Raw genomic sequence first — 17,097 nt, forward strand, 5'->3', positions numbered from 1 at the left:
CCCTGTGCACACAGGAGTTGTTTATAGTTCTCATTAAAATGCTGTCTCCCAGCGCTTTCTTTTGATAATAAGGCTTTTAATTCCAAGCATCCTCCTCGGGTATTGAAATTAGTTACACATGAATTAAGCCCCATAATCCTTCCGTGGAGTGGAACAATGTCACTATTTTCTTGTGGTGAGGAGGAACTGAGCCCCCAAGAGGCCAAAGCTTTCCGATTTGCTGATGGCTCTGAGAAGCACCGATGCCATGGCTTTTCAGGGGTAGGCTGCTTTGTGTTTCCCACATGCCTATCCCATACCCAGCCCTCAGCACTCTCCCAGAGCTGCACAGCAACATGGATGCAGACTTAGGGAGTGAATCCTGGTAGTGGGGCAGAGGGAATGATGGTTTTTTTTCCAGGCAATCATCCATGTCTATCCAAAATTTGAGTCTTGGCTAGCACACCTGCTAGCATAAACACCCAGTAGGTGTTTACAATGCGAATAAAGCATATGAAAATACACTTTCTTGAAGGATGGAGAGTCACAAAAGGAAGAAAATGGGCTCCTACCTGGGTCATCTTCTTCAGCAAAGGCTACAATGTGAATACCCTCCATGTCATCCTCCTGGAAACAACACAATAATTACTGATGGGCTAGGGAGAGAGGACAGAGACTGCGTGGTTGCTGGAGATAGGAGCAGTGGGATGCTTTCAAAAAGGACAATTACAAAGGGAGGCTTGACTAGAGCCTCACTGAGAAACCAGAACTGGGAGCTGAGGGGAGGCTGACTCATGAAGGTATTTAGTGCTGAAGGGGATAGTATGGGTAGTGTTGCTGAAACTCTGCAGATAAATATTAGGTGGACATCATTATGGCAATGGCAAGGTAGCTTCTGATGATGTGAGGCAAAAGCTTCTCTGCAGAAAAGGTCAAGGGCTCTCTAGGATGAGAATAGAGGCTGAGGCCACCTACGCTCATTAATTTTCAGCTCCCAGGAGATGATTTGCAAGAAAACAAATATCTGCCACCATGCTCAGCTCCAAAACATGCTCCTTGGAGCCAGCAAAGGAGGTCTTCTGACAATATGAGAGGCAAGGTGGCTCATTTGGGTCCCTATTTGAAGGTGAAGGGTCTCTGCTTTAGGTGAGGGTCTCTGTGAGCAGGAAGGGAAATTGAGCAGGGGGCTCATTTCAGACCTCCAATGAGGGGAGGACAGAAATTACAGCTCGGTGGATTACTTTTCTCCATGAAACACATGAGTAATGATATTGGCAAAGGCCAATGGATCTGCTGGCCAGTTCATCATATGCCTGCTATGAATGTCATCTCTGAATTATCCCATGGATCGGTTTCGCCTTCCTCACCCGCTGTCGGTCCCAGTCTCTATTTCAATTGGTTTTAATACAAGAAAAAATTCCCATCTAAATGCTAATTTCTTTTCCCTTCGGAGACCAGAGGTGACAAAGCCACCATCAAATAGTGAAAGAGAAAAAAACCCTGAAAGATTAAGTGGAAAACATTATCTTTAAAAACAATAGCGGATGCTCAGCCTTTGTGGACGTCTTCAGGGAATATGTTTTCACCGGGACATTCCAGGCAGATTTATTGGGATTCAAACCACTTACAGCTGGCAAAATTCACACTGTTGCTTTTTCTTCATATTCACCAGCAGCATTGTCAGACAGCAAAATAAAAAGTATATATCTATATGCCATATATAATTACATGTATCTACTGATATAATGCAGCTCTATTCTGGCCTACAAGGCAGCAAACAAAACAGGACTAACTCCAGTGAAGGCAGTGAAGATGTTGTGAACTGGCAGTGAGATCAGAATCCAGCCCCCTGTCTTCTGTAGTTATGAGCCCACTGCTTCTAGCAGAGGCAAGCTGTGTATTCCCAGGCTGCTGGTTGAGCAAGAATCCCACTAATGGGAATTCACACTTTTCATGAGGCTATTTTAGAGAATATGGTCCATATGAAAGTGAAACCACTGCATGTGTAATTTGGGTCTCACTGAAACACCATTAAAAAACCTTGGAGGGGCTTTGGTGGATCTTGGAAGCTGTTTTCTATAAAGAATCTGTATTTCAAAACAAAATGAAAAGCTATTGTGCCTAAGTGACTCATAACTCCTGGTTCAGCTTTATTACCTCTTGCCTTGCTGTATTAAAGACTCCCAAGGTTTTTGCCACTTTGGAGTCCTGTGGTGTTTCATGTTACACAGCTAAGATGGGGACATCTAAATGCTGTTGTAAATGTGTCAAGTCTTTTGGAAGAATGACTGCATCTTCCTTAGTGTCTGTAAAGCACCTGTTCAGCTTTGTTTTTCAGCATTCCTCTGGCCCTTGAGAGCCCCTGACTAGCTTTCAACACCATATTCACTCAGAGCAAAGGGATAATTTGTTATACACAATTTTTCTTTCATTTTCACCCTTCTCTTCCCCACCCGTGCAGACCTCGAGATCCTCTGTGCGCAATGGGGGACAAAATCCTGGTTAGTTCTTCACAGTTGCTGATTTGCATCTTGTTTGCACTGTGAGAAGTGCAGTCAATGCACGATCTGCTTTGAAATCTGTGTAATTAACTGTACTGCCTGCCTTCACTTACGTTTTGAATTGTACAACTGCTCTGGGACTTTTACGAGGATGTGTAGTGATAGGATAGGGGTGGATTTAAACTGAAAGAGGGTAGATTTAGGTTGGATGTTAGGAAGCAATTCCTTACTGTGAGGGTAGTGAGGCACTAGAACAGGTTGTTCAGAGAAGTGTTGGATGTCCCAGGCCCTGGAAGTGTGTAGGGTCAGGTTGGATGGGGCTTTGAGCAACCTGGTTTAGTGGAAGGTGTACCTGCCACAGTAGGGGATTGGAACAGATGATCTTTAAGGTCCCTTTGAACCCAAACCAGTCTATGATTCTGTGAGTTTCCATGAGACATCTGCACGATCTCCATAGCTCACCCAGTGAGCAGGCCACAGAAATCACCCCACCAGCAGCTCTGGTGTCCTCAGCACCTGGCTGAGATGGAGCATCCTTGGTCAGGATCACTACACCGGCCCCACAGTGCCTGGCACACTGCTCAGCTTTCCGTCTTCCTCCTGTGAAGCAAGCAGGAGCCAGCCCAGCTCTCCATCACTGCTGCACAAAGCCTTTGAGCACCCTGTTTGAACTGAGGCTCTAGGCAGTACAGACAAGGTTTTCCCTTTTTCCCAGAAGAGAGAGTAGCTTTGCAAGGAAGGAAAGGTTATGTTTTGCCCAGGCAGAGGCTAGAGCTCTTTAGCAGCAGTTTCTTGTTGGAAGCTGGCAGGGGACACGATGGTTCCCATTCCCATCCCATGTGCTTACCCACGTCTCAAACATGTCCTCTGGGCGCAGCTTCCTCAAGGTGGCTCTGAAAGGAAGACAGAAATGTTCTTTGAAGACATATCCAGCACTGCCACATGTGACACTGTCAGTAGCATGGGAAAAGTCACCATGGCACATTTAGCTGGTCGCTGGAGCTAGCCAGCACATTTTGAATGCAAAAATGAGGGCACTGTAGGTCAATTTATGCTTTTATTTTTGGTGATAAAACCCTGCCCATGGCCCCGCTGAAGTCACTGTAGACACTGTTTCTGCTTGGGAAAATGAGACACCTCCCTGTGCTGGGATGTGCTGATGAATTAGTCCCACACATGGCAGACTGTTCTGTGCTGCTACAGCTCTCTCCACAGAGAGGAGCAGGCACAACTTTCCCAGGCATTGTCCTGGGGAAGGCTATGAGAAGATCAGAGAAAAGAATAAGAAGGAGATTTGTTTGCTAAAGGGTGATTTCTTAAATGGTCACTGGTGATGGTATTTGGATTTCAAGGACCAGTCTGGTCTGTCTGTATCTGACAGTCTGGAAGGATGATTAGTTTCTTAGTAAGTATAGTATGGTAGAATAAAGTGATTGATCAGCCTTCTGGAATCATGGAGTCAATGCTAATTATTACTCAGCTGGAGGCCTGTGACAACAATTCTGTCTGTGCTGAGAGCATGAGACCACATTCACTTTTTTTTTGGAGTCTCTGGAACATTCCTAATGGGCTCTGTCCCCCCTTTCTCCTGGTTTCAGAACAGAAATCTTTCCCACCTCTGCTAAAACAAAGAAGACAGAATTAATTCTGGGAAGAAAATTTGGATCCTAACAACCACTGACAAGAAAATTTAAACCCTAATTCTGGTCAAAGCAATTTTTTTTGAGAAGTAGTTCATAAAGGAAAAAAGATTAATCTTCAGACTCAGCTGTAGCAGGAAGCCTGGCAGGCTGTTGACTGGTGTTAGAGGGACACCCAAGGAACACAAAGCCATAGAAGACAAACACAAATCATCCTTTGCACATCTGCTTGCTGTGGTATCAGCTGTTTGGAGAGGATCCCCCAGCAGAGCAGGTCTCCCTGGCTGACCTGCCCCAGGACCTGCTGCAAAAAGAAGTGTCAGTGTGTGAGGTTTTAGAACAGATTGGTAGGAGTGGTAGCACATTGGCAGAAACAGGTGGAATAAGTGAGATGTCACTTCAGTTTGCCTCACAAACAGAGCAATGGAAACAAGGGAACATTTTTTAGAGGTTCCTGAAGGACCTGAGGAACCACAGAACTGAGTTCCAGTTAGATCAGAGGAGGAGAATCTCCTGTGGATAAATAACACTGAAAGGTGGAAATGAATGGTCAGCCTTCACGACAGAGGGAATTTACCAATTAAGATTCATAGCATATTCTTTGGCATGATCATATGCATAACATATCCTCACATAAGCTGAAAAAGGTGGGAAATAGGAATATGGCAGCATTTGCCTATCATATCCAATTCTTTGGCAACCAACAAAGGCCTGACTATGAGTTGATACAGAAGATCTCCTGAGACTTGAGTGTCTGCATGATAGACAGACATATAGCAAGTAACACACTTGCAGAAAATCAGAGCTGATTGTACAGGTGCAGCAATTTGTTCTAAATTAGATGTAATTAATTTTTGCCTCTCAGGAAAGGGGCCCAGGTGTCACAAATTGAGAAAGGATCAGCTCCAAAGGAAAAAGGCCAAAAGAAGGTTGCAAACAGTTGGGAAATGGCCAAGGACTAAACCAGACCATTATAGCAGTGGACAGCCACACTGTGAGTCTCCATAGTGAAGTTATTTGCAGTTCTGGTCATCCCATCCCAGAAATGATATGAGCAACTGAAAAAGGCAGTTGAAAATGTGGGAGTGGTAAGTGAAAGTATGGAAGGACCTCTATTTGATGAAGATTAAATAGATAATAATTCTTTATCTTGTGGCAGAGATGACTGAAGAGGGTTTTGGGCAAATATGCTAAAAAATGGGAATGGTAAAGAAAACAAGAATTGTTTAGAACATGGCCAAGGCTCTAATAATGTCAAGGTTGCAGATTTGATCCCTGCAAATGCCATTCACTTAAGAGTTGGACTTGATGATCCTTATGGGTCCCTTCCAACTCAGAATATTCTGTGATTGTCTCCCTACCTTAAGTATTAATCATTGTTCCTCTTAAGAAAGAGATAGTAGGTGCCCAGAGATATTATTAGGTAGCAGGTATAAATGAAAAAAAATAAGAATGGGCTTTTGATTTGAGCTGCTGAACTCATTGCAATTTGGTACAATTAGCATCAAAACAGAAATACGGTAAAAACAGCTGTAGAAATTGAAGAAATAGCCACTAAACACAAAATCAGGGATACAGTTTTTGAACCAGCAAATCCTTTTATTGTTGATGATCCAAAACTAGAGATTAAATCAGGTGAATGCATATTATGTATTTAGGCTTTTAAGATACTTTTCCTAGCTATTCTCTGGGGAAGCTCTTGGAGAAAGGAAACTCAGTGGGAAGGATCTGGCCACACCCATGCGCGCTGATGGCTGTGTTGACTCTGGATACTTCCCTGAGTTGGAGAAGTGAAGCAGCTGGGGTTTGGGTAAATAAGAGAGAGAATTTAGCCCCCATGAGGCTACACCACAACTGCAGAGAAGTGGGGGTCCAACCCTGGCATTTTGAATGTGAAAGAGGCATCAACCCAGGGGACTGTACCATGTAATTTGTATTTATGCAACTGAGAGTGAAGTCTTGGCTGAGACCTTGGAGTGGCAGTGATCACCATGCTCAGATGGCCACCCATCTGTGCAGCCTTGGATAGGTCACCTCACGGTGCTGAGCACCAGCTTCTTGACATTCTTCTGTGGAGAGGATGAACTTTCCCCCCACAGCCTGCAGCTGCCCAGCTGAGCTGTCTGTAGGGAACCAGCACATGGCACCTGCTGAGGTTGCTCCATTTTCATCTACAAATCATCTCCATGTCTGACTAATTCCAGCCTGTGGCTTTAGGTCCTTTACTGGTGGCAAGGCAGGATTAAGCACTTCTGCTCTGAGAAGCTCAGCATGAAGTACTGGAAACATAAAGCTGTCACTCCAGGCTTCTTCCCCTGCCATGGAGCACCTTGGCCAGTTTGGGATTTCAGATATATTGTTTTATGAACTCCTTTTAATTATTTTCTGAGCTTTGGCACTTGCAAAATACATGCCCACCCCCTTGCTTCTACCAAGCATCACAAAACATCCTGAAATAGCTAAGACTTGGGGAAATTCCACCGCAAGTTTGTGCTGGTGAAGAGTTTGCCTTATTAGGATAGAATTTAGATGGCTATATTTAATCAGCCTTCTGATGCTGCTTGACAGAAAGAGCTTGGAGAAAAGAAAATGGGAAGGACTAAGGCCAAGAAGCCTAGAAGGTCAGCAACGTGAATTGTGGGTACATGGAAGATAGAGGAGCCCTTCATATTTCAGAAAAAGCAGAGAACTGTTTCTGGTGAGTCTCACATTTTGAAGATGATCTCCTGTCTGTGTCAACACAGACCTCCAGCTGAGCCTGATTTGACATGTCCCCTCTATATAGATGGCCCTGCTTTCCTCAAACTCATCTGGCCCCTTGATTGTCTGCTGAGAAGTGCAGTTGTAGGAGCAGCAGGTAGCCTGTGTCACTCTCCTGAGAGGTGTTTCTAAGGGTATAAAAATACAGCACCTCCAGGCAGTTGTGCCCCTCTACTTAACCCTCTGCTTTTACACAGGATCAGCCTCTCCAGTGACTTCCAGACTATTTTTGTAGCTGAGTCCCTAAGCAACTGTGCAATAAACCTGATTGCAAAAAGCACGAGCATCCACAGCTCCTGCAGAGTTGATCAAGCACTGTAGGTGCTCAGCATCGTTCCTACATAAGCCATGACAGCTGTGGCTTCTTCTCTGTGCCTAGAGTCAGCAGGAGTCTCTTAGTCCATTGTGGCTCCTGTAAGTTTGGTCTGAGCTGAGAGATTGCCTCCAGACATGTCTGACATTAGGAGAGTAATACACCCATTAGTAAAGCTGCTTTCGGGAAGGAGGAGATTGGACAGGATTTGGATTTGGCTTGAGAGGCCTTGGAGAGGGTCATCTTCTGTACGGAACTAAATTAAAAGCATGGGCAATTAGGGCAAGGATTTCACTCTCAGCTGCCTTCCAGCTACACTGCTTTTTGAATGAGGACTAACCAGGGAGGAGGAAGAGCAGGAGGAGGGAAGCTGTGTTATCCCAGCTCCCTTGTGGTGAACTATTACTGCTGCAGATACTTGCACCTCTGGGAATAGGAAAAAAACAGCAATTTCACGATTTCAAACCTGGGTCAGAAAATCATCAAAAGTGTCATCATCCTAATGTTTTTTGAGAGTGATGCCCTAGAGAGGCAAGGTCACAATGACAGACACCTTAACCCCGTTCCCTTTTCTAGGAGCATCCTGTGTGCTACGTACCTTCTGTGCTCTCTCACAAAATCAACCAGCTCCTCTTCTGAGTAAGGCTTATCAGGGATGTGAACAGGCTCATCCATAAAGGGTTCATAGAAGTCCACCTCGTTCATCTTTAGGCCCAGCTTCTTGGCAACCTGTTACAGTGCAGAAGGCACAGGTGAGAGAGCCTGATGTGCCTCTTTGCCTACCCAGAGTCTTTTCTGCTGGCAGAGCTGAGATCAAGGTGCTTCTCCCAGAGCATGCACTCCTAGGGGTGGCCCACAAAGTAGAATGGATCTCTCCTTGTTTAAAAACCCACTGATGCCCCCTACACTACTGGTGTCAAGCAGTGGGGCAGAGCAAAGCCACAGCCCAGAGTCTGCTGACCAGAGGGGCTGGGTTCCAAACCCACATCAGAACCTGCCTCCATGCTGCAGAAATTGCCTTTTGTCTTGCAACAGGGCCAAAATATCAATGCAGACACCAACACTACAAAATCCCTGAATGCTGAAAATGAGAAGCTGAAACCAGAGAATAGATCTGAGAACATCCTGAGCTCTCAACAAACAGGTGGTGGCATATGTGAGCTACCATGAAGATGTGTGGATGCTTACCCCTTTGTCAAAGGTGGCAAAGAACTTGACGTAGGGCTGGAATTGTTCAGCAGCTTCTTCAAATGCCTTGAAATCTGGAAGGAGAAAAGGGGAATGAAGAAGATATTTCAAAAACAACTGGCCACACTCTGATCAGCCCAGAAGATATTGAGGGAAGAACAAATACAAATTACTGCAAACTCCATCAGATGATTGCCCAGTGTTTCTTCCACCCTTCTGGGGTTTACAAAGAAGGATGATTTCATGTACAGCAACCAAATGTGCTTTGCAGTCCTGCAGGGAAGCTACAGAACCCAGCATGCCACACTTAACTGGGGCTGAAATCAGCAGCTCTGTGAAGCAGGTCCAGGAGTAGTTCAGCCTGGGAAATACATGGAGTTGCTCCAGCATTAGGGATTGCTGCCATTCCATAAACAGTCACCAAGTGTGATAAGGCAGGCTTCTCCCACTGCAGGAGGATGGGGCAGGAGCCAGGTAAGTTTTGCTGTAACTGCTACCAGGTTCTCCTGAGCCTCAGGGTTCAGGAAAGATGCTCTCAGCCTGGCAGGGGATTTTACAACAGGCATTTCTCACCTTCCTTCCAAGTAGTTATTACTGAACAGTGTTAGGGTCACAGCCCTGCCCAAGCTGCCCTGCAGCCCAGTTTGAGAAAGATGAAGGTAGAGGTGGGTGGGCTGTTGTATCACAGACCTGGTGATATGTGGCTTGTTTACCAAGGAACACCTGTCCTTCTGCTAAGGGCAGGACATGCCAGAGTGGGGTGCACATTGCCAGCACTGCCCAGATAGCAGGGAGAGCACCTGGGGCTGTGGGGCAAGCACTGAGGGGCTTCACAGGATGATTCTCATGTGAGAATTTTTCTAGGCTTGTGAAAGTTGGGTTTGCCCAGAATGGTCCCTGAGCTGCACATCCCTCAGGGCACGGGACCAGCCTCTTCCCACTCTTAGGGCTCAGCAAGGAGGAACAGGTCAGTGCCTCTGCCAGGCTGCCAAGGGCCCTGCTTACTGCTGCTGTATGTTTGCTATGGTATAGTATTTAATGTGTGTCCCCCTTTCCCTTCCCTCCTTCTTTGATCCTTTGGGCTCACTGCTCACAAGAAGGGGCACTTTGCTCCTTTTAGTTGCTTCTCACAGTGTAACTGCGTAACTGAGCTGCTCTCTCAGCTGATTTTTGGGTGAGGTAAACTCACGTTACTGCAGGAGCCCCTGGATTATGGCCTCCTCTCTTGCCAGCAGCCACTTTGCAGAAGGGTCACTGATGTTGGTGTAGGACTGGGCTCATGCATTAGACCAGCAGAAATTTGCCTGCAAATGCACTCATCCTCCAGCAACTTTCACTGTCACAGGCTGCCATATACCACACCTTCATGTTCATGCAGAACAACCAGTGCCCATCCCCTAGATCTCCCGGGTAGGCTCCAAGGAGGAACATGTTTATCTTACGTTCTGAGTCTTCTCCTTTGAAGTAGCCGATAAGTTTGATTTCATCATCGATCTGGTCAAAGGCCTGAAGCTCCAGCTTGCTGTTTATGACCTCCACGGGGTCTTCTAGCAACTGCCATGACAAATGCATATGGTAATGCAGTGATTTGCAGCACCAACCTATGCCTGGCAGGGTGTGTCACAAGCAGTCTAAGCAGGGAGAAAGAGGTCACCCAATTTCTCTGCTGTTGGAAACCCTACTTAGTGCTCTCTGCCTTAATGTGAGGAGTCGAGAGAAGAGGGTCACCTTCAAAGGGAGATGTTCACTGCAGAGGTGGAAGCATCGAGAGGAGGCTGGTAGAGGACTGGGTAACCCAAATGAATGCTGAGGGACCTACTTTGATGAGGGATAAGGAGTAGCAATTGCAGCTGGCTTTAAGGAGGCCAAGTTGAAAGGAGCTGGTGTGATCATTGTGAACATCTATGAATGATACCTGTGTATCTAAATCTATATTTTTTTTCAAGTGTCATTTGCTGGAAGAGGTCATTGCAAAGATCTTGCTTTTGAAAAACATTAAAACCAGCATGCTGGAGGGTAGCCAAACAGTGGTTTGGAGCAGTAGAAAGTCTGGATGTGAATTTTCCTGGCTGGTCCTCCTCCTGTGCAAAATAGTTACAACCTATTCTTTGGTCCTGCACACATCACAATGTTAATGAGGAAGTTGCAAGACCTGTCTGGCACTTCAGACTGTCATTGATCCAAACTTTGTTTCTCTTTTCTTAACTAGTCATTGCTAGTGAAAAGGTTCAGTCTGATTATTTTGCCCAGCAATAGTGGTATAAATCAAGTGTGTTTTCACTAGGAAAAAAAAAAAAAAAAACAGGCAAGCCACTGCCTACAGAGGAGTAGAGAACCTCTGGGTTTCTTCTGCTTTTCAGATGAGGCTGCCAAGGCACCACAGATGTGTCTGGTTTTATTTTCTTGCTTAGCCTGGTATTTTTTTTCTGAGTGGAAAACACAAAACCAGAAATCCTTGCTCTCTTTCTTTTTTCACAGAACATGATTTTTCAGTGACACAATGTATAGCATAGCAAGCAAAACCTCATGAAGTGCCTTACAGCATCCTTGAGAGTGATGCTGTGGTGTGAGGCTGTGCCTTTGCTGTGCCTGCAGCAGCATGTGCAATTTCCTGCTGCCATAGTGGCCTGAGCCATGGGAACCTGGGATCCCACTGCTGCAGGGTCATGGCAAAGCTCTTCCCTGCCTGTGGTCCTTATGGGTAGGGCCCATAAGTCCCTGAAGCCACCTGCATGTGTTTTGGTCACTATACCTGGTGCATACAGCCCCAGACATTGTCATGGGAGAGCTGAGGTCCTAGGGATCTGTTTTAATTCCCCGGCCATGCCTCTCCTCACTAGCAGTCCTGAACCACAGGTGACTGTGTAGGCAACCAGTCACCCTGGGAAACAAACCCTGCCAGCTCTGCTGATCACCTTACCTCCCTTATCTGCATTACTGCATGGCCACTTAGAAAGAAAGCCTCACTTCAAAGGAAAGCCAAGCCACTGCAAAATGTTTTCATTTATAAAGCAAAGACCATGGGTTTTGTTGCCTCTCCTAGGAATAAAATGTAAATAAAGAGAAGTGTGACATGTAGATGTGGGATTCAGCATCACTTTGCATTTAGGCACAAAGGTGAGTACCTCATTGTGCCCATGCACAAAATGACCCAGGACCATTTAGTTCTAGGACCCTGATCTCCTCTCACTCATGGCAGTGCAATTTGGCAAGTTCACTGAAGAGATGCTATGTTGATTATATCTAGAAATGGGCAAATAGTTTGCAACATAAACCTTTTTCAATGCACTGAGCTCTTTTTAGTTGCTCTATGAGAACTCTACTTCTTGAATATTCTTTTTTTGAAAATAGCTCTTTTCAAAAGAAAAAAAGAAAGAAAAAGCATGAAAGATTCTGCAAATGGCAAAGTGTTTTCACACAAGATTACTAACTGAGGTGGGTGAACAGCTGTCAGTTATAAGGATTGTAGCTGATTTCCATTCAAATACTCTATATAGGAAAGAGGAGAGGTTGTCTCTAAGATATAAAGTATTTAGTGGTATATAAGGGTACCACATTTCCTGGGAGCTCATGGTCAGACAGGTATTGGGGTAGATGCCAAATGCCATCTCTACCAGTGAATAGCAAACAGGGATGAAATTTCAAACAAACGTACACCTGTTTTTTTTTAGCAAACTAAGTATTTGCAGGGTCTTCTCTGAGAGGTTTTATCTAGCTCTGAGTTATCTGTGCTTACATCCAAGAGGAATTCAACCAAGACATCTGCAGACAGTTCCCCATCAAATTCAACCAACCGCTCGTCCTTAAAGACATAGAGACTTCCCTCTTCAAGCAAGCCTGAAAGAAGAAGAGAGGAAACAATAACTGGTTAACATGTTGTTAAAAACATGTTTAGTGCAGAGTGTCTTCCTTGTTATCCCAGCAATTCTTCCTGGAAAAATGCAATTGCCAGTTTGCTGTGTTGGTCTAGTTAGAAACAACCTGAATAATGACACAGGGGACAAACTTCAGCCAGAACTGGTGCTAACTTCTTCCCAAATGTTGAACTTTTCATTCAGGTCACAGTTTGGTCTCAGCTGGAAAAGTTCTGCACCAGAAACTTGTTTTAGCTTGGCTGTCTATCTTGCAGTAAATACTGGGCTCCAACTGGCAGCTCAGATTTTAACAGCCTGTCACTATATGGAAATTGGATTTTGATTCGGGTTGTGCTCACTGTCCAGAGAAGGCTGAACTATGTGAGCATCACCAGTGACCTGAAAGTGAGCTTCAAACTGTCTGAGGCTTAGCTGGCCTTGGCAAAAGGGTTAAAAACCAATGATAGGGTTAAAAACCACAGACTGCAGGGTGACAGATTTCAATGCTCTGTCACCAGAGTGAGGACCGAGTGCCACAGAACCTTGTTGGAGGCTCCAAAATCAACAGCACTGGTCTCCTGTGATGCAGGATGGCAGGGTACCACTGGCCGAGGATGTTGGTAGTTTGTTCCTTCTTGGAGAGGCAGAAGCTCTTGTCTTTAGTTTAGCTCCCATTAGCACTCACAGCCTCCAATTTAAGAAAGAAAATGACAGTCCAATATGCTTAAACCTTAGGTTTAGTGGTATATTTGTGTACTGTTGTATTAATGGGGCACAGTATTTCCATATTGCTTTGTGGCTAAAATATGAAGGGAGCTTCCCCAGGAAGGCAGCTGTGTCCAGGGGTGAGCAATGCAGCACCCTTCCACCTTTAGAGCAGACTTCCTTTTTCACTCTGAGGAACAAGCCAGAGTGATTGGCACCTGACTGCCAAACCACTTCAAGGCTGTGGCTGCCCCAGCTGTTGACAGGGGTCACTGGGTCGTGGGGCTGATGACATTTGGGGGATTAAGTGTTTTCCCTGTATGTTCTGGTTCTGCACTGCTGTGTCGGTCCTGTCTTTGTGTTGGAAGAGCAGGAAGTTACTCCATGGCACCTATTTACTATTTCTGCACAGAAAGCTGTGAACTTACACCCTGTCATCCTTACAGCATGAACTGACTTTCTTTTTCACTTGGTTTGGTTTTTCTGGAAGTGTCTTGGCTTGTCTCTCTCATCCTCACCCCTGCCCCTGATCCTGCCCCTCTTGGGATGGGCAGGTGGTCAGTGTGCAAGTGCCACCATCATCCTCCCCATCCTGGTAACAAGGATTTGGCTGATGGGACTCCCATAGACACATCACTCCCACAGTCTCTCCAAACTATTCCAGAGATGTCAGACCTGGGACTCACCTAACTTTTTGGCAAGCTTGGCATCCTTCTTGGAGTCCACCATCCCAAAGCCAATGCTCCTGGGCTCCAGGACCTGAGCTGCCAGCTGTGGGAGGAAGCAGAGAGCCCAACATTAGTAGTGTTAGCACCACAGGGTAGCTAAAGGGCATCATGCCCTGCCAGCATGACATGACAGACACAAGTGACCCATATTCTGCTGTTGAACAGCACCAATGGGTGGGATGTGTCACATGCTGCCTCGCTGCTGAGATAACCCAGAGGTCACAAGGGTTGGGTTTCTTCCCATTGTGTTGCAGCAGGGAGTTTGCTGCACTACTGTGTGCTGTTTGACACTGGCCTCAGGAGAGGGCTCCTGAGTGAACTGGGAGCACCAAAGCAGGGAAGATGGCTGGAAGGAAGTCCTGTGCCACCAACACAGGTGGCCTTTCCTCTGTGGTGCCTTGGTGGCCTTCTGCAGGGTGTGTGATGTGGGCACCATGGACATTTTAACTCTGGAAGTGCATGGTGCCAGGCAGCAGTGTGTACAGGACTCTGCAGCATCATGTTTTCTTCCTGCATGTGGTGGGGTGGCCAAAGCAGGCTCCTTTTCCTATAAAGTGCTTGAAGTCATGCCTCCTTCAGTAAGCCCCTAGATCCTGGTCCCCTGTTTTTACTAAAGAAATGCATCTAAGCCCAGCCATGCTCATGTTCACGTTCTCACAGCTTTGCAAAACCACTGCACCCTATTCCCACCATTTTTGATGAAGGGGCCTCTTGAAGATATTGAGTTCCTGCCTGTTTTGTGAAAATAGATATGTGAGGAAAGGAGAGACGCTCTGCAAGGGCCTGGTGGTGAGAGCGACCCCGGGTGAGACCCTGTGAATTCCAAATTGGCTCCCAGAGATGCACTGACGCTGGTAAATGGATCCATTTATGCACTGGATGACTGACAGCCCCACCACAAGCATACTAGAGACCCTACAAGGTAGTAATGATGCTCTGAGAACCACCAAGCAGCTGTAAGAGCTTTCTCCTCCTCCCTCTCCCTTCCTGCTGCACAAATGCCTCTGATGCTGATGGTCTTCTTGCTGTTCCTCCTCCCAGCCCTGCCGGATGGCGGGGGATGATGGAGATGAGGGGTCAGGAGCCTCTGGGGCAAGAATGTCCCTATTAGGGCACAGCTGTCAGTGCTTGGCAGCAGGAGGCTGGAGGGGGGCAGAAGAAAGCCATGGCCAGAGAGATGGTGGGTTGATTTATGAGGAAGCTCCCCCCCCTGCCCCAGCTCATTTTGGCTCCCTCCCCCAGACTCAAAGCCAGTTTGAATGTCACCCAGCAGCACTGCCACCATGGCCACGTGGTCCCTTGGCTCCCCTGCTATAAATAGCTTCTGCCCGTGCCAGGCCTCAGTGAGAGTGAGCCGTGATTAGAGGCTTTGGGGGGCAAAAGTGGTGGGTGCTGCCACCTCATCTGTGTAACGGGGTACTGAAAAATGCAGTGGGAAGAAATTATGATGTCCAACTCTAGTTCAGAAGGCTGAATGATTTCTTTATTATAACTATGCTATAATGCATTAATTTACTATATAAAGGAAGATCCTAAAACTACATACCTGTTTTCTAGCTACCATCTCTAACACACAACTCATGACCCTGTTCATGAGAATCCCAACACAGGTGGATTGGATTGGCCATCAGGCTCAAACAATCCTCACCAGAATCCAATCAAGCAATCACCCCTGGTAAACAATTCTCCAAGCACATTCCACATGAGAAAAACAAAGAAGAGAAACAGAAAATGTTTTCTCTTTCTTCTCGCTGTGCACCTTTATGAAAAATCCTGAGAGAGAGAAGAATGTCCCTGTGACAATGGGGTGTCATGGGGCCAGCCAGCTCCCTGTGCTGTCAGCCTGTCCCTGAAGTTCTGGGGGATGGTGGCAGGCACCCTGGTGATCAGGGCTCAGGGACTTTGCTTGAGCAAAAAGGAGAGATGGAGAAGGTAGTTGTTTTCCCCCTTCCACCAATTACACATCCTCAGGGCTGTCCCAAAGCCCTCCAGGAGGAAAAAAGACTCAACTGACCACCACAGCATTGCTGCAGCCTTGATCCCCCTGTAGCCACCTGCCCTGTTTGTCTTTAGGGACAAATACCACCATGGGAGGCAAAAAGGGTGCCTGTGTTACACAGGAAATTGGTCTCAGTGCTCTTTCCCTGCTCTTTGCCAGTGCTTTGAAGTGAAGGTAGGGCTGCAGATTCAGGGCTTGTTCTTACAGTGGACAGTGCCTGAAAGGGGCAGAGCACTGGTTTGTGTTTGCACATCCATTAATTAGGCTGATAAGGCACTGGTGTGGTTTGAATCACATCTGGTGGCTCAGGCTACCTTAGAGCACCTGAGAGCAGCTGGAGCCCCATATTTGCAATGAGAGATGGATACCTCTTGTGAGGTATCTAGACACCTGCAAGTGAGCTGTGGTAAGAGAAGAGATTTTCTGTTTCCCTTTATGGAGATCTGCCCTGACTGGACAAAAGGATGGAGCCTGTAGGATCATCAGCTTTCTGGGACATTGTCAGCACATCCCTGCTTGGTGGTGGTTTTGTACACCAGCAAGAGGTTCCTGACAATCACCACTTGAGGCTCTGGCTGCTCTGTGACTAGAGGAAAACACAGAATGGCCAAGGGAAGAAGACTTGTTCAGTCATGTCCAGTCCAGTCCATACATGATTTAGTTACAGTTATGTCAGCCACGTGCCAGACACAGGGCAGTTTAAGCCAAATAGTTCTTGACTCCTGCACACAGGACATGGTTAGGGTTTCTTGTGAGTGTCTGAAGGTCAGAAATATGCAGAAAAGCTGCAACACCTGCTACAGACAAGTGGTTGGATGTGAGCAGGGATGTGTGCAAGAGAGGAGGCATTGATCAGGAGTCATGTATGTCAGCATGCAACACACACAAGGCAGCTCTTTGGAGGGGTATGGGTGCAGTTCTGTAGCTGTGAGCATGGAAGCTTGCTGGAAAAGAGTAAGACTGTCAAGAAAATGTGGGTGATGTGATGAAAGCCTCTTTGTGTGAGACTGTGGGAGTGCTCAGTAGTCAAAAATGGTCTCAGTAATGCTGGAGGTGCTCCTGTTTGTTTGGCAGGGCTTGTGTGAGTGTGTCTAGCAAGACTGTCTCCTGGAGGTGTATGTATAGTGGGTGTGAGTGTTTGGAGGTGTTCCTCGGAAAGGCTCATCCCGAGATGTGCAACAGTTTGGGCATATAGGAGAGTGCTTGTGTATGGTGTGTGAGTGTGCCTGAGGGGGCAGAGCTGGGAGCTCAGTGGGCAGCCTGCCTCCTCTGCAGGGACCTTCATATCAGGGAGACAATGAGGAGAACAGAACAGCCTGAGCTCCTCTCCAGAGAAGGGTCTCACAACAAGGAGGTCTTTGTGCAACATGAGACTTTCGGGAGCCCTTCCCATTGTGGCAGAGCCTGGAGGCAGGAGACTTTGCAGGGTG

At 46.6% G+C, this 17,097-nt stretch overlaps 1 protein-coding gene across 1 annotated transcript in view; it reads right to left on the minus strand.

Annotated features, from left to right (window-relative positions):
* The window catches only part of CASQ2 (calsequestrin 2), a 33,166-nt gene that overhangs the window by 4,675 nt on the left and 11,394 nt on the right, over positions 1–17,097 (minus strand). The window contains exons 2-8 of the mRNA XM_002188476.7: positions 13,627–13,711; positions 12,118–12,218; positions 9,824–9,935; positions 8,382–8,455; positions 7,792–7,922; positions 3,328–3,373; positions 552–606 (exon numbers count right to left, since the gene is read on the minus strand). Of these exons, the coding sequence (XP_002188512.1) occupies positions 552–606; positions 3,328–3,373; positions 7,792–7,922; positions 8,382–8,455; positions 9,824–9,935; positions 12,118–12,218; positions 13,627–13,711 (604 nt within the window). The remainder of the gene's footprint in view (positions 1–551; positions 607–3,327; positions 3,374–7,791; positions 7,923–8,381; positions 8,456–9,823; positions 9,936–12,117; positions 12,219–13,626; positions 13,712–17,097) is intronic.

This window comes from Taeniopygia guttata, chromosome 1, assembly GCF_048771995.1.
Source record: "Taeniopygia guttata chromosome 1, bTaeGut7.mat, whole genome shotgun sequence".
Classification (NCBI taxonomy): Eukaryota; Metazoa; Chordata; class Aves; order Passeriformes; family Estrildidae; genus Taeniopygia; species Taeniopygia guttata.